Here is a 23,965-nt window from a genome sequence, read left to right on the forward strand (position 1 = left end):
AAAGAGCTTATCTTTTTCCAGACTCTCACATTTGTCCTGATACTTTCATAAAATCTTGTGATTCATGGATTTCACCTGAGCGTAGCCTGACACTCAAGCACTTGAAAATCTCCAGGTACAATTACAGCAGAAAGCAAATGTGTTTTGTATTAACTTAATCTGAAATCCACTGTTTTCCTCATAGTGGATGAAAGAGACAACATCTCCTTTCTCCATGCTGAGTACATACAGAACAGAACACCATATACTCAAGGCTCACTCATTTGGTGACTCCCTGGTGATTGTTTGGAGAGTCTACAAGCGCTCTAATGAACTCCCCTAATTCAGGGGAGGCTTAATCAAACAGATCACATGAACTATCCAAACAGCCACACAGTTTCATCTGCTGACTGAGCATAAAGACAGTAGAGTCACGTGCATGATCAAGTTCGTATGCATGCTGTGGGATTTCTGGTCTCACGAGCTAAATGCAGCAAACAGCAACACCCTTGCCTACACACGCTGGGATTCCTCCAGCGAGATGTGAGAACTCAGTGGAGGCAGAGGAGAGCACAGCCCGCCGCTCATGCTGGGAGGTTACCTAGTGCTGAAGAGCACAGAAACCCTTTCTTCGGAGAGTGCCGGGTGTCCTCTCCTTTGTTGTTTTCTGGTGGAGTAAGTTGTCTGTTTTCATCATCTTGGTATGCAAGCCTGAAAAGGAGAACAGAGGGATTCTAGAAAAGCAGCTGATATTGGACAGGATAACCCCTCTTCCAGCAAGGAAGCCAGGAAGATCATGCTATCAGATGGATGCAACAGTGAGCCAGCTTCAAGCTATAACTGGTTAAGCAGCAGTAACAAGAGACCATGAGACGGAGAATGCTCTAAAGATGAGATCTGGGAATGTTAGATGGTAGAAATGAATGTGGGAGGAGGCCCTGCAGATCGAGATGTCTCATTCAGAGAAGGTGAAAGATTTTTTCTTGTTTTCAATGTTACTTCTCATGGCTGAACTGCATCTTACAAAGATTATTTTCTGACATTTTAGTTGTCTGACTAGGTCTTCTGGTCTTACCCCATAAATTGTAATTCTTGTAGAAAAATGTCACCTCTTCCCACCTCTCCCCCTTAATTAAAGAACCACCCAAACACCTTGACTAAAGCAGCAAAGCTCACATTTCGGTAGAGAGCAGACTTGGTTCACTACAGTACTCAATGTCTTCATTCAAATTTTCATCGTAAGCCTCATCCTGAGACACTTCCTCTTGGCAAACAATTGCCAGCTGGCTGTCTCTGGAACTGGAGCTAATGAGCAAAAAAGATAAGTCAAGATATGGAGATGGTAAAGACAACCTGTTATAAAGGCAAGAATGACAGGCTCCGTCTGTCTCAGTTTATCATAATGTTGAAGAGCTGTCATAGAAAAATCAACGACTGAACAGAGCTGCAGAGTTCACAAATACAAAACATTAACCTTTGCCTGCATCCACTTTCAGAGGAAGAGTTTCTTAATGCTGAACAATACTGTACACATATTATTGTCATTTGTGACTGCATGTAGCCTATAAATATGCACATCACACTGATCACATTTCCAAAGACATACCTCACTGAACTCAAAGTAAAAACTGAGATGGGCTCTTGGAAATACAGCTTTTCCCCTTGTCGCAAAAGCCTTGGTTATGAATTTCACAGAAGCCTCCTAGACACTAACAGTAACCCTCTCAGCTCTGGGGTGTATAATCTCTGCCTCCCAAATGCCTTACTCTGCACCATCTCTCCCCTCTGCCTCCTGTTCACGCTTTTGTTCCTTGCTGTCTTTTCCATCTTTGGTCCTTTTATCTCATCACAAACTGCAGAGTGCTTCTACTGAATTCGGTAGGATCTGTTCAAACGCTTAGTTGCGACAGCCCTTAATTCCCTGCTTGCCTCCTCTTTGTCCCTCTGTTTCATGTCTTGGCCCTCATATTTCACTTCATTCTGAGTTTGTATTTTCTGAGAAGTAAAATAAAATCTGAAGGTAGTGTGAATTTGAGATACTGACATGGAGCTATTGGAGCCAATGTCAGTCTGTCACTAGCATTCGCACAAGAGAGCAGCGTGGCAGTTTTTTCATCTTTCAGGGACTGGATAGGAAGCATTATTTTATCATTTGGTTAAAAAAAAACATTGGGAGAAATGTGCATAAATATAGTATAAACCAGCTTGTAGGACAGTGCTGGAGTGACCTTCCTCCTGAGATGGGAGGCAAGTCAAACTGCTAAGGTGCAGAGGGGAGAAAATCGGTATATGGCAGCTACTCCTGTTCAACAGTCTGTGTTTAGCCAAAGCCATGCAGAAATTTTGTATGAAAATGACAGTGTTCTTCACTGTGCTGTGATCAGAGAGTGCCTAGATGTGTGAGCCCAGCTAGAAACTCTAAAAAAACCCCAAATGTAGAAAGCAGCTAGAAACAGCCCACACATCACTACCTGCCTGTGGGCAGGAAAGCCTTCAGCTGGGAGTATTTTCTGGAGATGTCATGGTGATCATTACATCTTTCTCAGCCCTACTGACACCAAAAAGAAGAGCTCATATTCAGCGTTAATGGGGATTTGGACTTTCAATGAGACAAACAATGGGTCTTACACCCAGAAAGCATTAGAGCATGAGGGAGAACACGTACCGTCCCAGTGTTTCGTAGTAATGGGTCCTAATTCAAGGAAGGTGCCCAAGGAAGCAAGGAGAGAAAAGAACACCATGTTAGCAGTGTCACATCAGCACAAGTCAGCAACGGGGAGGGCAGATGGTAACACATGTTATGCAACTCTGTGGCCTCCCTCAGGAAGGCATGAAATAGAAAAAACATTGGACTCTTAGGCAATTCTGCACCCACTGAATTTCCTCCATCTTATTGTCCTATTCTGTACTTTGCTGTGGCAGCATTTCTCCACCTTTTCACATTGCCTGCTCTCTGCACTAAAAATAAAAAGCCAGCTCCTTCCTGCTCTTGCTGAAAGGGTTAAAGAAAATCCTTCACTGATAAAAATGATACTCCTTTCGTATTAGTCATCTCTGTGTAGACAGCCTGAAAGCTCTCCAGAGCTCTCCAGAGAAGGCAGTTTTCTTTGCTTTGCACAGTATTGCAATTCTGAAAACCTTGCCTCTGTCCCCCCAGAATGCCTTTGGTGACCTCTGAAGGAATGTGACCCACTGAATGGAAAACCACTGACTTCCACAAAGGTCCCTGTTGGGCGCTTAAGAGATGCATTGCAGTCTGTTTCAGTTACCAGTTGATAAAACACCTCCCTGTGGTGAAGGAGAAATAAATAAGGCTCCTTTTGGTTCTTACAAAGGTTTCTTCATGATAAAGCTGAAAGAAATCAAGTGTGTTGGTCAGTAATATCGCTGCTGCTTTGCAGTGGTTAGCTGATGCGTATCTGTTGCACTGCGGGCTTTGGCACAAGTGGAGAACCAGAAGGCTCAATCCAGGTTGCAAGCTGGGCAACACCTCGTGGATGACTTCAGCTAGGCAGCAGCGCCCTGGCATTTGCATACATGTTCCTACACTTAGCCCCTTGACTCACTCTCTGCTGTGAAGCTTACCTTTTGGAAGGTAGTTTCCAAGGAGCCTCCTGCACACATATGGTGGGTGACAAGGGGGTCCCATGGCCTTCTACTGTGCTGACAGTGCTGGGGTAGCTGGGTGGGCTGGGGAACCGGCACAGGGCAGTGTTGTTGGCATTGTTGATGTTGGCATTGGAGCCTGAAGATGAGTAGCTGCTGGGAGTGAAGGTGGAGTCCACCAGCTTCTCATGAGATGGAGACTCGGTATCTCCCTGGTTGTTGCCAGACTTATTGATGTGCAAAGGTCTCTGGGTGGTGAATGTCTGGGGGAACGCACTCCTGCCATCACTTTGGTAATAGCTGACATGGTTTCCAAACAAGCCTCCAGCTCTCTGTCAGAGAAACAGGAATGATTTTCCCTTTGAGTGAGAAGACGTGCAAGGCCCCTGGTGTTTCCTGCTTAGCCTGTTGTTGAGGAAGAAAATGTGAGGACCAAAGTGTACATGATAGCACTAGTGTTCTCTCTTCTAGAGGATGGTGCACGGACTTTTCTGTCAGAGAGACTAGGTACATACAGGCTGTGAAAGCTTTAGCTTTCTAAGATATTTCAGAGGACCAGCCAGGTGCATAGGTGAGGCAAAGGTGTCTCTACACCTCCCACCAGTCTTAGGAGTGCAGGACGGGGTAGGGATGCAAGAACCAGGTAACTGCTCTCTGGTTTTCACAGTGAGGTTGCAAAGAAACATTTAGACCTGAGAGGGAATTTGAGAAGGGCATCAGAAACTATTAATCACCTGGAGGAACAAGTGAAGAAAGATTTAGTGAGCCAGTTATGTACTGTTTAGATGATGAGTAATGAAAGGGACTGGCAGCATCTTTCTGTAATGACAGAAGGAAAATGCCAAAGTAGAGGAAATATTACCAGAGGGGACAGTAACAAAAAACAGGAATAAAATAAGAAATAAAAGATTTAGGTAATGTGCTCAGAAAATTTCCTCCTTCCATAGGGGCTCTGTTGGGTTCTGCTGTACTTTTTGGGAGGATGCCACTTGTGCCACTGAAAGGAGGAGTGAACAAAACACTGAAGTGTGCTGGGCTGCTGCTCTGCAGACTGTAAGATGGCTGAATTGATCTGTTCATCCTCATTCTGATTTTATTTAGGTTTTATGAGGGAAACTTCCATTGAGAAGAAAATGGGATAAAAACTGTGTAAAGATCTCAGGACCTGGCACTCTGAGTTCACCACCATAGTAGGGTCTAGAAGACAAAGAAGGAGGGCCCAGCTGAAAAACAGAGTGCATAAAAGAGAATGCAGCACTCTGAGCTCAGCTACCAGTCTAGCCTCAGCCTGCAAACTTGTTCAGCACCTACCCGGAAGATATCATCTTCAGAGGCAGCAGAAACAGCTTCTTTCATGGCCTTATCTAGCTCTTCTTCAGCTGTCAGGTCTCCAGAAATTGCTCGTCGGATCTCTGGCCCAATGTCATGAAGTGTGCGCAGACCAGCCTGCAAAACAGCAAACTATAGAGCTTCATATCTCCGAGTGGGTATATGAGAAATAAAAGCAGTACTATTTTTGCCTAAGCACTGTGAAGCCCTTTTACTTAATATAGCATCCCCAGCTCCTAGAAAAACACCAACAAATTCTGTTCTTTAATCTCTAGCTTCTCGAAGGAGAAACTCTTAGCAATCCAACCCAGGAATGTTTGTTGCTACTCCCCTGGCTTCATCACAACAGGACACAGACATAAATCCACAGGCCTGACTAAGCAAGTCTGCAGGCTTTCAACTTTGGGTTCTCAGATCTGCAACCAGAAGCCCTAAAGCAGGCACAATTCCAGCTGAACCATGTACTTCATGCCTCTGAGAATCTCTTGTTTTAAATCAGCTGCTTAAATATGGATTTAATAGCTAAACTTCTGGCATCTGGACCTGGACAGTCCTCAAACCCCTCACTGACTGGAATCCATTCTGGGAGTCCATCCAGGGAGGTAAGTTATGGGTATGTCTGTACCTGTGCCTGTGTCACAGCATTTTTTAGCTTGCTGGAACTCCAGATTCACCCTTCTTCCTTGTTGTACATGCAAGGGACATAAATGGTGCTGCTTGTACAGTCAATGGGGCTTTCTCATTCTTACACAGCCTGGCAGTCCACCCAGTGAACATGAAGCACAGGGGTGAACAGATCCCATGTCTTACAGCCTGATGCCCCAGCTGTTGGATGGCCTGGCAGCCAGGTATGCTTTTTGCTCTTCGACTGAATTTGCCTCCTGGCATCAGGCTCTCCCTGACGCTGTTATAGTGATTCCCTTCAGAAAGGGCAGACTGAATGTGGTAATAAGCAAACATCTGCTGGACACTTCATGCCAGTTCTCTCAAACAACCCAAAATTTCAAATATTACCAGCAGATTGATAAACTGTGGATATAGCTCACTTGTGCCTTCCATGTGCAGAGCTAAGGGATGGGGCCTGTGGTACATACGTATTTATTCAAAAAGTTTGATGTGGTAATTCAAGGGGTCTACAAGCTCCTTTTCAGTGGGAATAGCCCATTGCAGCCCCCAGAATGGTTGAGAGGGAAGTGGGGTCAAATGTCTCTAATGTACCACCCCTGTCCATCGTGTGCCCGCTTGTCACCTGCAAGGACAGTGCGTTGCGCTGGGAGGGCTTGCCCACCAGCCCCTGTTCTTTACGTTTCTTGAACTTCCGGAAGTACTCCTGAATCAGGAAAGTGGCATAGAACTTTCCAACGGTCACCTCGTCATCTGCAAAGGGGTATTAAAAAAAATAAATTAAATAAGCAACTGAATTTAAACAGGGTATTTGCTAATGTGAGCCTTGCAATTTGCAGCAGAAACAACAGGCACTGCAATACATCTCTGCTTTTTATGGCATCAGGATGCAGGGCTGAAGGAAGGGATTGCTCCACAGCCAGAGCTTGCTGTAAGTAGTCAGGAGGAGAGGTGCATGTGGCATTTGAATAGACTGGCTCTGCTGGCAGAGAACTCTATAGCTATGTACCTCTGGATGTACATTGTTTATGGTGAAGTGCCTCTAATCTTTGCAATCTCTGGTATTGGTTTACCACATAGGATCTTGCTATGGCAGCAGCCTCCCAGTCTAGGTCAACGCATGCTACTCTGTCTTGTGATAGCCTGGGGTAACTCATACTCAGAGTTTGTGCTCACCAACAGCATCTGACTGACCGTCCATCCCAGACCCGATGTAGCTCTTCTCTGCATTGAAATTCTGTCTCTTTGTGCCTAGCAAGGCCGTGAGTGAAGCAAAATGATCACCTCTCTCCAGAAATACAGTCATTGCAATACATACATATTTCACTCGATACAGTCAGTCAGCCAAAATGTGCACAAAGTTTTTGTCCGGGTAGCTCTCCTCCCTTCTCCAAACCCTCTGGAAATTTTATGACACATAGTCCACTGGTTTCAGAGCAGGCTGAGCAAGGTTCAGGATCTGGCTGCAGCTGTTAACTAACTGCCAAGTCCTGTTTTGTGCTATAACCCCTGGAGCCACCTGGAGGGTCAGTGAAGGCCACATTGGATTCCCAGGCACCTGGAATCCCAAGCCTACCAGGGATGCTGAATAGAACCTACAGCAATCTGTTACACCCATTCAAACTGGCTGAGGAATGTCCCCAGGTACATGAGTCTTTGACAGGTATCATAGTAGAAAGCAGTTATGTGAGTAAAAAAAGTTATATGCCATAATACAGGTAGTTTTGCTAAATACGAAGGGGTTATGAAATGGGGCTACATCCTTAGCTTGAGTGTAAGGCCATATTTCTTAGGCAAAGTCCACATCATCCTCCCTGAAGCTACTTTACTCTGCCTGCTTCCTTTGCACCCAGAAGGCACCAGGTAATGTCCAGGGGAGCAAATGCCTATGATCAAACTGGGGCAAGATCTAGGAATAAAGATTTCTAACTCCTATTTATGCACCTTTTTTCCTTCCCTGTTTTCTCAGCAGTAAGAACGTGGTATTTATATTAGTACAGGCAGAAGCAGATCTCAGGATGATGAAATACAGATAACAACTTGTAGAAAAAAGTTTGTCCCCTGTATTTTACCTGATGATCATGAGCTGCAGTAGGACATGTCGGGTGGGGAAAAAGACAGATTCAGAGACTGGAACAAGATCCTGCACTCACCGCCTGCGGGGGGCACCACCTGGTCCAGCAGCTTCATACTGGTGCGCTTCCAGATTTTCTTAATTATTGCTCTCAGCTCTTCGTTGGCTTGCTCCAGGTTACCTGCAGGGTGAAAAACATCAGAGACAGGAATTAAGCAGACCCTGCAGAGGAGCAATTTCATGTTTGGCATGGAAATCTTAGGAGGAAAATACCAGAGCATTTTCAATAGTGGAAAATTTTGGGCAAAGAGATGCTCTGACCATTGCTAAAGCCCCCTCACAGTAAGAGGTCTTCTTCCTAAATATGCACAGTCAAGGTAGGAAGGTGACTGTGTTGCTGACTGATAGTGTGCAACAGCCAGAAACAGTAGAACCATGGTGCTACTTCATCCTAAAAAGTAACAATCTCATCCAAAGCTTCAAATTTTAATTGAGATCCAGAGAAGGTTAAACATGATGGGAATAGAGGTCAGTTAATGGGAACAGCTTGGGGAACAGAAATAATTGGTGGTAAGGACACATCTAGAAATCTGAAGACCTGGGCCTGATTGCAGCACTTCCCAAGAATTACCTGTTGCAATCACTGCCTCCCAGCAGATATCAAGTTCTTCACATGGTGCCAAGAGTCTGCCCTGGAGAGTTTGCACAGCACTCTAACAATGCACTACAGGCATGTGCAAGGCTTTCATTACTTGCCACAGGGGACTGCCCCAGGGTACTTGTGCTTATTCTCAGAAGAACAGCATAGGCTATAACAAGCCTTTTATGTAACTGTCTGAACTTAGACTCTACATATTCCTGCAAGGGGCTCTGAGCAAAATGAGATATTAATCAAGCCACAGTACCCCTCTGAGAGCGAGTGAAGCAGATTCGGTATATATCCTTTCCTTCTAGATACCCATTTCCTCACAAACGACTCACCATCAATTTTATTTCTTGATTTATGTACATTCAAACCCCTTATAATTGAAGCTCTCTTCTGACTCTAGGTGTGTGAAACCACTACCTTCTCCTCCTAAAGGTGCTGTTCCTGCAGCTTTTCTTATTGCTCCCCAGCACTAAGGCTCCTCTGTGTGCTGCATAGGGCCCTGCATGGCAGTATCTCTCTTATCAGGATGCAGTGAAAGTAGGGACATTGAGTAACTTGCTGAGGATGAACTAGGTAGGTAGACAGCATCAAAGGCAGAAATCTGACTCAGGAGGGCCAATTCCAAACTCCTGCCCTAACCACTTACAAGATCCTGCTAAGGCAAGGAAGCAAGCAGATTGAGGCTTTAGGTGATTTCCCAGGGGTTCACTGGCAATGACTCTGAGAGTTCGAGGCTAAGACAGACAAGAAAATTGAGTCCTTTCTGGGTCTCTGTTCCATAAGACATAAGATGTCCTACAGGAGTTGCGGTTGGCTTTTTCCTCAGGAGAGCCTCTTTGGCTACGGTCAAATTCTGTTTAGCACAACATTCAAGGCCTTAACATAATTTTTTAATTTTACCACTTCTTCTGGCTCAGCTGTCAGTATAATCCTGGCACAGTGAGCTAGGATTCTGCTGGTCTCTGCCTTCCCATGCCTGAAATGTAATGCAGCCACTCCTGAGGCAGAGGTGTTTAGCTGTGAATCACAGACCTACACGTTCTTTTAGAGCATCTCATTAATATATGAAGCCAAGTTTTGGCTCAGGACCAACACCTTTCGTTACAGCAGGTGACAGAGTGCAACAAAGGTTGTACCCCGGACGCAAACCAAAAATCTTGACTGCTTTCCCCAACTTTATCTGCTGGTCTATGCAGAGCTATTAACAGTCCCTTCACTTTTTATCTGTCTTTAGGCCTACACCACCACTGCCACTACAACTTGTCATGCTTGTCATGATGTCAAATCATGCTAATGCAAGCACAGGAGGAATTTTAGTGAGGTGAGATCCTTGAGTTCAAGTTCTTTTGCCTCCCTTGGGTTGGAAGATCAGTGGCAAGAGCAGTCAAAAAGTGGCCCAGCTCTGCGGCCAGTTTGCACAAGGAGAGGCCTCTTTGCCCTTTTTCCTTCCTTGATTGCTGTTTGAGCAGATGATCTAAAACTTTTGAGACCATTGTAAAGAACGTGATAATAACCTGAAATGATACCATGGGAAGCACCAGCTTTCTAGGTAATGGGAAACACTGTTCTCTCCCTAGAAGTTAGTATTCCTCCAAACATCTTTACATTGTTTTTTGTACTGTGTGCTGCATATGAATAACTAGGATCATTTTACACAAGGTGCCCTTATTGTTGTATTCCAGCTCAGCACACTTTGGTGTGAGCACCACTCAACTACCTTTGTGCCTTTGCAGTCAGCAAGCTTCTTACCTTCTGTCTTGATCCTCAATGCTGTTCTGACTAATGCAAAGAGAGTGGCATTGAACATGACGGTCCCATCACTGTTCAGTGGCATATTCATGGAGACAAGGCGCTATGGGATAAGGACAAGAAAGAGAACAATCATATTGCCGACACATGGACTGAAGCATGCTCTTCCTTATGCCCTCATGATGCCCTCTAGACCTGCCACCCCTCTTATGTGAGCATCCATGGCACGTGGGTTTGGTTGATTATATAAGTACTTGTTTCCACTGATGGTCCCAACCATGGTGTGTTTGCCCTGGGGTCTCTTCCATTGCTAGATACTCTGTTTTCTTCAATGTTGCTATCATTTTCTAACTTTTGTTTTCCCCAGTGAGCATTTGTCCACAGTGTATTGCATGGACAGAGTTTTGTTCCAGTCCCCAAACCATTTTGTTTTTTAAATGACACCTTTTTTTCTTATCAGGAGCAACCTGATTTCTTCATACCTCATGAAGCATTTCAAACTTGCCTGTCCTAAAGCTGTGCCTTTTGCAAATGTATGTAAAGAGTGCCAGAATCTTTCTTTTAGGTGACACGCTTGAAGAAAGGGGATTAGCCAAATGTGAAAGCTGGTCTGCTTTATCCAGCTGTTCCCCCTCTCCCTTTTAAAACAAGGCTGTGTCTGCCTAGCAGTAATTCTTTAAAGCTATGTAGGACCAAGAGTGAGTGCGAGTACTGTTGCAGCTGCAGTGTGAACTTCAGTGAGACCAAAGACATCTATCTGAGATAGATGTAGCAGAGTTGCCAGATCTTACATCCTTACTTCTGTTTCAGGAGGTAAGAGACACCCGGGACTCGGTTTGAACTCTTATGCTTTCAGGGGGTTGATTTTGTTCAAGCTCTGTCTTCTGCCCCTTTCACGCAACGGGCCTGGTTCGGTACCAAATTGGAGGAAAGGGTGTCATCCCCCATCACTACCATGCCAGTCATAGACTTGGGGTTTTGAACCAGGTCAAGACTATGAACAGTTGCTAGACAGCCGACTGCAGGGGATTGGCAGGAGACTGCAGAAGTCATATTTCTGTGTACAGGCCCCAGGCTTTGTATTTTGCTTTGAGGCTGATGTAAAAAGCAACTACAAAGTGTCACATACAAACTCTGGGACCTGTGAGGAGATGAACAAAGAACTTCAAGTGAAGGAAGCACGAAGGTTATAAACATGTCATTATTCACTAAAGAGAGTCCTTTTTCATAGCTGAGGTCTCACAACCGAAGAAAGGAGTGAGACATTTTCACAGAACATCTGCCCTTGCCCTTCGTGTGTTTTAATACCACACTCCCCTTGCTGTTGAATACCCATCAGTTATCTAAGCAAGAATGAGAGGTTTCTGGTGCACCACTTAGTCCAAAGAAAATCTCAGAGATATTTTTACTTGCCGCGTTATTTCTGCCTGTCCTAATCTGTCTTGGGAAGTGCGTTTGCTACCGCAAACACACACGTGGCTGATTCAGTGCCCGGTATTTGACAGGTGCAGCTAGCAGGGATGCTCGCTCCCAGCTGGAGAGGGCTGGCGGTGCGCTGCTTTCTGACCAGAGGACAGCCCGCCTGCCGGTGACCCCCCAGTCCCCGCCGAGGCTGCTGCGACGAGCGGCGCCGGCGCGGGGCCGGGGCACCGTTGCCGGCGCTGCCGCAGCGGGGCAGCACACGCCGCCGCCGGGGCGGGCGGGGCCAGCGGGGCGGCCCGGCGGGCAGCGGAGCGGCAGGCGCCCCGGCTGCGCGGCAGCGCTTGCTAGAACATGCCACCGCGGGCTACTCTGCTGCTGTGAGTCCCAGCTCTCCCCAAGCCGCAGCGTGCCTTACTTTGCAAGCCACCCGGTGAGGGCAGAGCTTCCCGAAGCCCAGGGGGGGCTGAATCCGCCGGAGCAGCGTCACCACGTCCAAGTGTTTGATCCGTCCCCTGAAGAAGAAAGGACAGTGAGGGTCGCATCCTTACCATGGGGTGACCTGCTGACCCGTCTGCAGAGTGCAGATGCAGCTACAAGTATCACCGAGGTCCTTCCAGCCCCACGCTGCCACTGCCAGTGGCTCAGGCATAGCTTAAGCCTTAAGGTATTATTTCAGGCCTCTTGCATTAGGTACATTCTTCAGGATTTGCCCAGCGTTCATATAACTCCTGCTAGTACAGAAAACCTGGCTGTTAGTCATAAACGAGTCAATACTTGCAAGAATTGACTTAAGTGTTCCAAATGCTGCAGTTTCTAAGTGTATGAACAGTTTGGGGTTGTCTCCCCACCTGCTCAAAATTTATGGCTGCATATTTACTTGTTGGTCTTAGGGCTGTAACAGGAACAGAGGTGCAAAGGGTCTTTTCTTCCTCCCAGCACTTTACCTGCCATATAAATAGCCCCAAGCTATTTATAATATTATTGATAATTGTTTATGCTTGGGGCTGTCACAAGCCAGTCCAAAACAAAGTGCTGAAACTCTTCCACAGCAGCAGTTGGGTTTCTTTTAAGTGCTGTAAATGGCATCTCAAAAGAAGAATTCTCTCACGGAGGGAGAAGAGCTACCAGAGCCAGGGGTGTGGCTTCAAGCATGGGATATGGATGAGGAAGAGGAAAAATAGAGCTTCCCATTTATAGATGGGAAGAACAGGCCGTCATCTGGACTGAGTGGCTACCTATTATATGGATTCAGCCACTGCCATCTTGCCTTCAAACAAGCACAAATAGCAGCATCTGTTTTGTTAACAAACAGTATATTTATTAGAATACTGTGCTTATCCCCTATCCATATTAAAAGTCTCTCTGGAAAGTCACCATGGATGGGAAGAAGGGTTTCAATTTACGTATCACTGATAATGTGACATGGACTCACATATTGCAGAACCTGAGTCCAAATTATCTTGACACTATGTCTCCTAAAGAGATCCGCTTTGAGTTTACGCCAATATCTCTTTCCACAGTTTTTGCATTATGAAGGGGGCTTTGCAATTACAATTGTCAGCTGTACTGTAATGCCATGGGATCTAAATGCACTTTAAGCCTAAGCATGTGTCAAACAGAGCATATAATACTGAATGTCAGTTAAGCCCTTGTGTGAGTTGTTCTTGTGTAAAATCCCTGCAAGTCTGATGTGAATAATCATGCAGACAATGTAACACAGCCATGTGAAGGTACAGGTTCTGATGGACCTGTATGACATATGACAAAATGGAGAGTTGAGCCCAGCAGCTCTACTGTAAATAGAAAGTCAAACTGAAGAGTCACAGCTCCATATCCCAAACACATGCAACAATAAACCAACCCTCTAACCTCCTTTGCTCAATCTCCTGCTGCGCCTCCCTAAACAGTCTGTATCTCCCCCTGACCGAAAGCAAATCAATGTTCTGTCAGGTGACAAAGCAGCTTAAATGCTAAGATTTTTGTGTGTATCCTTGCTTTGCTGGCTTACAGACTCAGCAGCAATACCTTGTGGAGGCATCTATTTTAGAATTTTTGCAGAAAAAAAAAGTGTTCCTGCAGGAGAAACATGGCACTTACTGCACTGGGTCTAGAGAACAGAAAATAATGGGCTTGTTCTCCTGAGGAGCTCTGATATCCAGGCTGGGTTACTTACTTGGCTTCAGGGTCATACTCTGCCCAGATTCTTTTAAACTCATCCAGGTGGTGTGGTCCTAAAATGGACCAGTCCCGTGTCAGGTAATCAAAGTTATCCATTATAACAGCTACAAAAAGATTGATGATCTGCAAAAAAGGACAGAGATAACTTGATGAGGCAGGTTAACAAAAGACTTTACTGGGTTCTCCACTTAAGGTCTGGATTTGGACTCATAAAACTAGGAAGCCATTGAGGGTGGGTTCTCTGTTTCCACAACAGGAACATCCCAGAGGCAGGATATTCTCAGCTGGTCGCATTTTTCTCTTCCCTACTACAGGGATGAGGCCCAATTTGGCTGAATGCTTAGACTTGCTGTGATGGCTTTTTATTTACCTGTGTCTTTGCCCAGCAGAACGGGGTAGTGGTGAGAGAACCTGGAATTTATCCTCTATAGGCAGTGGGGCTGAGATAAATGTCCTTTCTTCTGGCCCAAGACCAAAACTTTCAAAATGTTGCTGCTGTTCACTGAGAGAGTTTTGCGCACTGATGCCAGCTGCAGAGCATGTGCTGTTGCTCTGAGCAATGCCGCATTGCCAACATGGAGCAGATGCAAATGGGATATGTGTATTCTCACAGTCATTGCTGCTGGCATGGGAAGAAAAACCTGCTCAGCAGCCAGAAGGAAGGTAGGAGGGAAGGTGGGAAGTGTGGCTGAGGCGTTGCTAGCCTCAGCACAGCCCACAACATGCTAATTTGGTTGTCTCATTGAGGGGGAAGGGGAAAAGTGCTCCTTTGCTGTGTGCAAAGTATTGGGATTGGACGCAGAGAGAGCATCCCCCAGAGCTGGAGAGAGGCAGGAATGGCACTGACCAAGGCAGTGATGTCACTGAAAGAGTGCTGCTGGGAAAGACCCCATGGGGGAATTTCCCCTCTTTAAGATCACTCTTCTGCAGTGCAGTGCTGATGTCTGGGGAGGCTCAGTCTGACAGAGGTCAGCTTTTGGTTGCTGGGGCAGACTCACCAGGAAGGCACAGAGCATGTAGAAGCTGATGAAATAGAAAACGGCGAAGCTGCTGCCACAAGAGTGATCGGCTTCGGTGGAGTTGGCTGGCTCTGACTCTGGGTCGCACTTCTTGTCTGGGAGACATGCCAGCATGATTTCCTGCCAGGCCTCACCGGTGGCACACCTGAGCATGGCAAAGGGCAAGGGAATACAGCAGTGACTTTCCACGTAAGATGGACTGTCACATCAGCAACCTGTTCCTGCTCCCATGAAGATTAACGGGAATTTTGCCACTGAGGTCTGTTAAGAGCAGGTTAGGCTGATGGCCAAGCTTCGACATACACTGGCATACCCTACTCCTCTTTTTGGCTTTACTGCCATCATCAGCGTGTTATTCTGACTGGCTTTGGCTGGTCTGGGTATAGGGCTGTCACACTCCAACCAGCCAGAGTCATTGAGACCTGTGTGACATGGCTATGGATTGCATGAAAAAACTCATTGAAAATGAGGAGAGAGTCTTGAATTTTTGCTGTTTGTTCCCCACCTCTTCAGCACCCCTCCCTGGCCCTGCCACACCTGGCCACAGCTGGAGCAGGGTGTTGTGCTATGCTGAGCTGGGCATGGCCAGGCCAAAGCATGAGTTCATGTCCTTTTCCCTGCTAAAATAAGGTGGAAGTCATACTGGCTAGATTTGAATAAAAGGAAGAGTTTGTGGTGCGTATCAACATTTGAGAGCACTGAAAACTGGCTACCTTCCTTCTGGGTAGGAGGACCTGCCTCCTTCCCCAGCACTGAGTGTTGGCCTGCATCAGCTGGCAGGGTACAAAGATTAACGGACTGATTATTTCATCTGACATAACTCTTAGGCTCCCCTGCTAACGGACAACATGTTTCTACTCACCTCGTGAGCATGACACGGTAGAAAGAGATAAGCTGTGCCCAAGAGCAGAGGAATTGTGCTCCCAGACTGACACAATCCAGCGCTGTCAGACACCCACCTGAAAAGCAGCAGCACTGCCTGGGGGAAGGTCTGGAAGTTGTTGTTGCGGTTGATTTCTGTGGTATCATTCAGCGCAATTTTACCAAACACCTGGCAGAAAGCAGAGGTCTTTTCAGGTTAGCCCTGCAAAATCCCCAAACCTCTTGCCACCTGTAGCTCTTGGCCTCACCCTAACTCTAATATTTAACCGAATCTGATTTCCTCCTAAAATTGGTTTCCAGAGGTCTTTCATATTTGCTGTCCCTTCCCTTGCTTGTGCTTTGTCACCAGAAAAGCATTCATTTTGTAACAAGAGGCATCTTTTGTTAAAACAAGACATCCTTCCTTATTTCAAATGCTGCGAATACATGATACGGGCCCTTATTTTAACAGGCATTCATACGGGGAGGAGGTTCAGCTGAAAAAATCAATAACAAGAAAAGGGTCCTTCCTTCATTGCTTATCTGTCTTCACCAGGAGGAAATGATAGTAAATGACCAGCAGCTGCAAAGCCTTGAGCCTCCAACTCTGTGGGGTGCTTCCCAAAACAATGTAAAGTGCGTTGCCTTGGATCTGGAGATTGTCCAAATGCCTGCCCTTTTAGTAGCCACACTTGTCACCAGCAGGTGTTTCAGCTCCGTTCCCCCCGGCTGCAGAATGCAGCAGTGCGAATAAGCTGACCAGATTTGCCCAGACAAGGATGGCTTACGGCTTCCTTCCATGCCCATCCGACTGTCGCTGCAGCAATTAGTTCGTCCGGCCACGGCACGAAGCCTGCAGCCATCAGCAAACCTTTGGAGAGGCCTGGTCTCAGGTGTGAAGTCCCCACTGCCGGAGAGTTTCAGGCTTCTTTGGAAAAGTCTTGTGTAGCGTTGGTACTTTCAGGCACCGGGACTGAGAGCTTAACGAGTCTTGCCTGGCAGAAAGGCCTCTGCACAGCATAGTCAGTCAGGACTATTTATTCCCCAACGGTAGCAACATGACAGAGATCTCGAGGACCGAGAGCTGTAATCTTGTAGCCAAAACAAGCAGCAGGAACAGAGCAGCTCTGAGAGAACACGGAGCTTCTTTTCAAGCAAATGTCACTGATAATTAACACTCCACGAGAAAAAACGACGTGGAGAGCAGCACAGGGACAATGGTGGGGAGGCCGTGCCAGATGGGAGGGAGTGTCTGTATGTGGCAGGCTTCCTGCAGGGGTTCCTCATGGACACGTGGGCCTTCCCCAGCCCCGGCCGCCCCCCACCAGTGACAGCCCCAGCTGCACCAGGGAGGAGCACAAGGACAGTTTAATGCTCAGAGGCAGCTTGAGCTGAGGCAGCCCGTACTTTTCATTTCAGGCAAGGGAACTTCCCATGCTGGAAGTTCGATTTTCCTTTCAACCCTGCCACTTCCCTTACACATGAGACACTGGTGGCAGCTGCTACACGGGTGCTTTGCGTTAGGCACCTAGGAGGAGTTGTAGGCAGAGATCCCTCTCTCATGGCCTCTCCAGCCTGTGCCTCCTGGGCCATGATCCGAGTGGGTTCATCCATCAGCGGCAATTTGGATTTTTCCGCTTGAGCACGCGAGGTAGTGAGCCTTGAACATCGTTACGCTCCAAGCCAGGACAGTAGCTGAGATAAAGTGGTCGGTGTCCTTTATGTGGGAAATTCTTATATTTTCATCAGACCTGGTACAGCTAGTCTTTCAAGGTAGCTGCTTAATGGAGTGAGGAAGGATTTTCCTTCCTACTTGTCCCTACGTGTGAGGGAACATGCTGCATCAGCAGGTTCAAGAGAGCAGCACACAAGACGTCTGAGATGCCATTTGGACAAAAAGTGATGATAACAGGTCTGTGGGCCCAAAGCAAAGAAGGAAGAAGAGAAAAGTTGGTTTTCTTGTTGGAAGACAAAAGGGCAGGAAGCGATCTAGTAATCTAGATCAGCGTGAAAGACAGGTGTATGGTCTTCAGGCTGCTGAGATGATTTAAACAGAGGTTTGAATGTAAGCCAAGGCTTATGTTAGAACTAGCTGACAGAAAAGGGAATAGAATTAAAGAATAAAATATCCATCCTTAGCAGTGCCACGATCATTGCAGACCCCATCTGTGTGGGTGCTTGGAAGTAATTTTTAATGCTTTGTGTAGCTACAAAACACTAGTGTAATACTCTCAAGTGATTTTCAGCGTAGCACAGGTAATCCTGTAAGGTCCTGGCCATTTGAACTAGTTAGGTATTAAAGGCAAAACCGGCAAATTTACAGTATGAGCCTAAATAGCAACTGTAATTACTGGGGACATTGAGATAACCTGCAATAATTCAAGAAAAGATTAGTTTTATTTTTCAAGCTAGGGAAGGGTAGATGGAGTCTGTGAAAAGATCTGATTATATTAACAGGAAATAAATTAAAACAAGGTCACAGAGGTCAGATCAATTTTGTTACAAACTCTGCAGGCATTGTGAAACCAAGAAGCCTGTCATGTTTGAAGACCTCTGGAAGCAATTATGCCATGCCTTTCTATACTTTGGTCTCTGGTCCCATATGGCTGACTTCTCTGAGATCTTTGATTAACACCAAAGTGGAAAGTGAAGCTTAGTTTGAAAAGCAGAGAAGCCAGTGGGGCTGGGACTGTCACAGACTGTGCCTGTATCACCTGCTTTCTTCAATGGTCTGTATGCAACATCAATTCTTGCACAGGTGAATGCTCAAGCTGGTTCCAAGTTTATTTTGCAAACTGAATAGGATATTGTATTGATGCAGCATCGTGAAGAACTGGCACAAATACAGAGTGTCGGTACATTGAGTCTGATCCCATATTTACCTTCACGGGTGTGAATCAAAAGCTGCTCTTTACAACTCAATGGAAGTTACGCCAGTATGAAAGTGATGTGAGAGAAAAATTGACTTTGTTCAGTGCACCATGGCCATAATCCCACTGAAACAAGTAAGTGAGGCAGTAAATTTCCTTTGCCACCACTGCGGGGTATTCCTTTGAGAGTGTGGAGGACAGGCACAGTCCTTTTGTTATTTTCATATTGCATTCCGCCATTAAATGTGTCTTTTTGTTTTTCTTTTCTTTTTCTTTTTTTCTTCTTTTTTTTTCTTCTTTTCCCTGGATGTGTTGTTTGACGTGCATAGGCAATGTTTTCCAACCAAGGTTAGTTGCCATCTTACCTTACTGGGCAAAAACATTCTTGTAAACCCCTACAACCACACATTGATCTAGTTCCTTTATAAGTCAGTTCCCAAAACTCTAACAGAAGAAGACGAGCATAGTTGAGCTTTTTAACATCACTTACCTGCATCCCGATCACAGCGTAGATGAAGAACAACATCACTATTAAAAGAGCCACATAGGGGAGAGCCTAGAAATGGGGGAAAAAACAAAAAAAAAAAAGAAAAAAACAAAAGAGAACACTGTGTCTCCATCGAGCCCGGCACACTGGAACCTGGTTCATACTCTTGGCTTTAGGAAACAGCAGAAGCTGGCCCCGAACATGGAGTCTGTAATTTGCCAGGTGGCCACTAGATGCCTCCACAGGCCCACATTTGGTTGCCCCTCCCGCCACCAGGCTGCTGCCACCCAGCTCGGGCAGGCGCTGGCTGCTCCCACTCGTGATGGTGGAGCTCTGCTGCCTTCAAGTCAGTCCTGCCCTTGATGGAGTGAGGAAAGCGAGGGCAAAAACTGTGTCTACAGCTGCTTACCAAGAGGAGAAAACTCTCATAACCAGAATTATTCTGACACTAATGGCAACGGGATTTTTTCTGGATCCAGTCTGGTGAAACAGAAAATGCAGAGGTCCAAATTCAAGGCTTCTTCTACAATGGCTGGTACTATCCTAAGTACCTAAAGCAGCATCAGCTGTGTTCCCTGTTCAGTGTTAGGTGTCTCTGATGGTGTCTGCAGTGCACTAAGTGTCTGTGATCAGCTGCTGAAGAGGAAATGCAGAGCCCTGATATGCAGAGCTGCCTGGTAAGGAAGAGGCCAGTGCAATCAGCAGAGTGTTGAGTGCTATCTGTTTCCTCCACCACTAGCAAGAATCAAGGGCACAGCCTGGGATGTCACAGGCTCAGGCTTTTGAGGAGGAATTTTCTACTCTGTTGCTTTTGTAATATATGTTGCTCAGACCAGAGATTTCCAGACCTTACTTCAGAGGCAATGGACAGACACTTTCATCCTCAAAATGTGAGTACAGTCCCTGATCTGGATTTTGAACACCCCATTTCACAGAGTACAAAAAGCCTAAAGCTTCATTATTTTTTAAAATGTAAGACTATTTACAAATTTTAAGTTCATGCCTAAATTCAACAGGGCTAAATCCTATAGGAAGAATAAAGAAAAAAAATTCACTGACCACTATGGAAATTTGACAGAGATCTCATGAGATCTGAATATTAAAATGGCAAAAATTCAAACCTTTAAACAATGTAATCATTGTCTTGAGGCTCAGTGGCAGATTCCTCTGTGTTTTATGGGGTCAGAGAGTTCTGTATGGTTACCCCACAATGTCAGTGGACTTACACCAGCAAAGAACTGGGCTTCAAACGTTTTGTGATGATCTAGTTTGGACCTGATACACACAAGACCTAAAAAGAGTTCCTGGGATAGTGTCTAGACAGGACCTGAGGTGCATAACCTTACCAGTTCTCTCTTTCAAATGGGGATGGGAAAAGTGTCTTCTCTCTTGGCCGTCTGTCCCTCTGCTTTCTTTCCATGTTCTGCTCAGCCCACTCCCTTCCACTGATGGACCTTCTAGCTCATCTCCGCCCCTTATTCCCCACGGCGCCTTCAGCCTCCCATCTCCTGTATTCCACTCCTCTGGCTCTGTCCTCCTCTGTCCCTGTCCTTGCCTGCCTTTACTCCTTTGTCCTTGTGATTCCCACGGCCTTGCCTTGCTCTCAGCACCCCTCTCACTTCCTACTCCTCCCACTCGCCAGCCTGAGCTCTGTTGCTATCTCTGCAGGCGGAAACCCCACTAAGCATTTTCCCACCACATGATCCTCTTACTGGTGCCCTAACTTGTATGGAAGCACTATGCGCCATGCACAGGGCACATGGTAGTTGCGATGGGATCGTTGCTCATTAGGCTGCCCTGTGCGAGCAGAGACGCTCCCTGGAAGCGTGTGGGGACCCAGAGAGGAGCCTGTGCCAGGGACTGCAGGGGTCCCAGGTTTTGACAGTGGGAGTGGCTGAGCTCAGAGCCCTGCACAGCGGCTATTCTTAGCTACCGAAGGAGCCTCCCAGTAGCTGCAAGAGGAGGAGCTCTGAGCAGAGAATGCCATGTTATAAACGGCTAATGGCTTGCAAGGGAAAAGGCACTTGCTTGCAGTGCCTTTTTGTCCCCCCAGCCTGCTCCCCACCCCTGCCCCCCACCGTGGAAGATACTTCCCTTGAGACTTTCTCACATCACCCTACAACCCTGCCTAAAAGTGGCTCTCCAATCAAAGAGGTCTGAAGGTCACTGGAGGGAAGTACCAAGCGCGCCTTTTCCCATCCCTCTCATCCTCTCCAGCCAAGGGCTGTGGCAAGCCGAGCTCAGGATAAGAGTGAGCTATTGCTAAAGAGGCTGGAGGGGCACAGGAGCAATGGGAGGAGAAGCAGGAACTGGAAAGTGTGACTCTGTCCCCTGCATCAGGGATGCCTAAACTGTGCCAAGGGAATCTCATTCCTATGCATATAGACAAAATGGTTCCCACTGGAGCTCAAATAACAACCTAGAAGTTAGCAACCGTGTAAGCAATGGAAAAATTTGCTTGTGGCATGGATGTGTCAGAAAACTGCTGTGCAATATTAAATCCTCTGGCAGTCAAGAAGTGTGCAAAATGAGAGTCCCTTGCATGAGCCTGGTGGTCTGGCCACTGAGACCACCTGAGAGCTGCACTGGAAAAGGTCCAGACTGATCCCTGGTGTACACATGTGCTACTTCTGCTGACAGAGACAGAGCTGTGGTGATCCACAGCACTGCAGGCTTTGGTCTCGGCTTGTGTTGTAGCTGGTGACATTCAAGTTTTGAAGTGTGGATGAGCTTCTTTCCCATTTGAGTCAATACAAATGCCATCAACCATTTAAAGCCTCAGTCTGAGGGATATATGGTTGCTGTTTCAAGATCTGTGTGTTGTACAAGTTACCCTTCCATGCCTTTGTCTGGTGTCCTGCATCTTTTCTCATGTTTAGACCACCATTTGTATTCCTGTCCCTGATGCTTCCTCCAGACCTGCCCCAGCTAACATCCAGGTTGCACTGGCCCAGTAAATCCAGGTCAAATACTTCTAAAATGCAGGAATATGCTATGCTTCATCTCTAACCACCATTTTTCTATATCTTGCTAAGTTAGGGGCTGGTTTGGAAGCAGTTTTTCTAGCAAATTGCTCTCTCTTGGTGTTCGTTTTCCCCTAGACGTGTTGATTCTTATCCAGTCTGGTCTCCTTTACCTTCCCCTATCTACTCTGGTACTTTACCTACCACTGAAATGCAACGTGCCTCCAGGGCAAAAGCAGCAGCAATTTAATATCTTGGCATCATTACCAGGGTCAAAGATGTGGGGCTGAAAAGGTGAAATTCTTCCTTGATGAAAGCATGGAGGCCGCTCAACTCTAATACTCACTGGAAATCCTCAAAACAAGGCTTAAGGGAAACTTAATTGGGACCCAGACCTTCCTCACAGCTGTGTATTTTGCTTAAAATGACAGGTATAAAATACTGCTAAAATAGAAAAAAAAAAAAAGCAAGAGGAGATTGAAGGGTTACAGACAGGTGGTTATTGAGTTGAACTGAACTATTAAGGCTGTTCAGGAAGATCTCAAGCAATTACTCATGCTTTAAAGATGGAACTCATACCCAGGCAGTCATCCCTTGAGAGCTGCATTTACTTGACTCTCATTGTGCCATTTGTCACTGGTGCGGGCAGCTCTGACCAGGAGCCTTTTTGAGCTCAGGCACTTGGGTTGAAACCCCACCCCAAGAGGCCACCAAGGGGAAATAAAAAGGAGATAGGTCTTACTTAGAGGTAAGTGAAAGAATACCTGGAAGGACTTGATGAAGGTCCAAAGCAGTGTCCGGATGCCCTCCCCTCGGCTCAGGAGCTTCACGAGACGCATCACGCGGAAGAGTCGGAAGAAGGTGATTGAGATGCGAGAGTTTTCCTCTGCATTCTGGAAGCCATTGGCACAGAGGCAGGAGTTACAACAGCACGGGAGGAATGGGGGCCCTGGGCCACAGAGGACGCTACGCCGAGAGCTCACTGCACTGTTCCTTGTCCTGGTACTGCCCTGGCACCCCAGGGACAGGCTGAGGCTGGTAAAGCATGTCCTCTGTCCCATGGTGGTGAGGCTACTCTATGGAGGCTCTCTAGGTGTCTCAGTGTCTCCCTTCAGATTGCCTGCACTTTTGGGGATTAGGAGTATGTTATGCTATAAATCCCTCCATTACACCTACTCCGCACACTGGAAAGATGCAATTCTCCTTTGACATTGTACTGGAGGAGAAAGATATTTTCCATTTTGACCTGTCTTGGATGCTTTACCCCAGCAGGTGCCTCAGCCAGCAGTTCTGGTGAATCTGGTGCTGGGCATCAGCCACGTGCCGCTTGTTCTGATGGGAAACAGTATCAGTCCCCAGGTCTGCTCCAGGGTGTGAAAACCCGTGGGGGTACGATGTGTGCTGCCTGCTGCCCAGCTGCTGGCATCACTGGCAGCCTCGCTATCCCTGCGCTGCTGTGGCCACGCTTCTGGGGGCTGGGCCACGGCTGCCTGCTCCTGCTGCTCTGTGTTTCTGCCTTTTACATTTCTCATGACCCCTTTGTATTTCCCACAGTCTGCGCACTGGCTTGTTTTTTAAAAAACATTTTATTTTGGCTTCACTGCTACTGTTCAAGCTTGCAGTCTTTTAAAATAGTCTTTCTTCTGGCCTGTTTTTTTCTCACAGCATCTGCTTTGTCCCTAAGCATTTTCCCCTGGGCCTGTAACCAGCTCTGACGTTCCTCAGCTTTCACACGTGTGAAGGCAACATGGGTCTGAGCACTGCTGCAGTGGCAGGCTCACCTGGGCCTCAGCAGAGGACCGGCTGCCTAGCTTGAGGGGCAGCAAGGCCCAGAAAATCTGTGTTTCCCAGTTTATTAACTGCCTAAAATACTGTGCAAAGCCTGTGGAGCTGGTGGCTTCTAGCTGCAGGACTGTGGGAATGTGACCTCTTGTCACAGGGGGAGATAACACTGTCACCCTGCCATTTGACCTGCCATGGAGCAAAGAAGGGCACAGAAACCCCCCTTCTGTCCCCATGCTGGCTGCAAAGACAGCTGTTTGAGTCTGAACACCACCAAAAGAGCAACATTTAGGAGGAAGAAACAGTGCAGATCACTCCTGCTGTTAACTACTCACCACTGTGTAAACCAAGAGAGAACAGACCCTTTGGATTT

At 46.7% G+C, this 23,965-nt stretch overlaps 1 protein-coding gene across 14 annotated transcripts in view; it reads right to left on the minus strand.

The window, feature by feature from the left end:
* The window catches only part of CACNA1C (calcium voltage-gated channel subunit alpha1 C), a 441,725-nt gene that overhangs the window by 8,444 nt on the left and 409,316 nt on the right, over nucleotides 1-23,965 (minus strand). For 7 of the 14 annotated variants that reach the window (XM_040594360.1, XM_040594355.1, XM_040594357.1 and 4 more), the window contains 14 exons: nucleotides 22,575-22,703; nucleotides 18,851-18,916; nucleotides 15,589-15,680; nucleotides 14,609-14,774; nucleotides 13,606-13,733; nucleotides 11,848-11,944; nucleotides 10,011-10,113; nucleotides 7,692-7,793; nucleotides 6,164-6,291; nucleotides 4,897-5,031; nucleotides 3,565-3,917; nucleotides 2,645-2,671; nucleotides 1,156-1,284; nucleotides 581-690 (listed from right to left, as the gene is read on the minus strand). In XM_040594360.1, coding sequence (XP_040450294.1) covers nucleotides 581-690; nucleotides 1,156-1,284; nucleotides 2,645-2,671; nucleotides 3,565-3,917; nucleotides 4,897-5,031; nucleotides 6,164-6,291; nucleotides 7,692-7,793; nucleotides 10,011-10,113; nucleotides 11,848-11,944; nucleotides 13,606-13,733; nucleotides 14,609-14,774; nucleotides 15,589-15,680; nucleotides 18,851-18,916; nucleotides 22,575-22,703 — 1,765 coding nt within the window. Of the gene's footprint in view, nucleotides 1-580; nucleotides 691-1,155; nucleotides 1,285-2,644; nucleotides 2,672-3,564; nucleotides 3,918-4,896; nucleotides 5,047-6,163; nucleotides 6,292-7,691; nucleotides 7,794-10,010; nucleotides 10,114-11,847; nucleotides 11,945-13,605; nucleotides 13,734-14,608; nucleotides 14,775-15,588; nucleotides 15,681-18,850; nucleotides 18,917-22,574; nucleotides 22,704-23,965 lie in introns of all 14 variants that reach the window. The other 7 variants (XM_040594352.1, XM_040594353.1, XM_040594346.1 and 4 more) reach the window with 1 other exon arrangement.

Source organism: Falco naumanni, chromosome 5, assembly GCF_017639655.2.
Source record: "Falco naumanni isolate bFalNau1 chromosome 5, bFalNau1.pat, whole genome shotgun sequence".
Classification (NCBI taxonomy): domain Eukaryota; kingdom Metazoa; phylum Chordata; class Aves; order Falconiformes; family Falconidae; genus Falco; species Falco naumanni.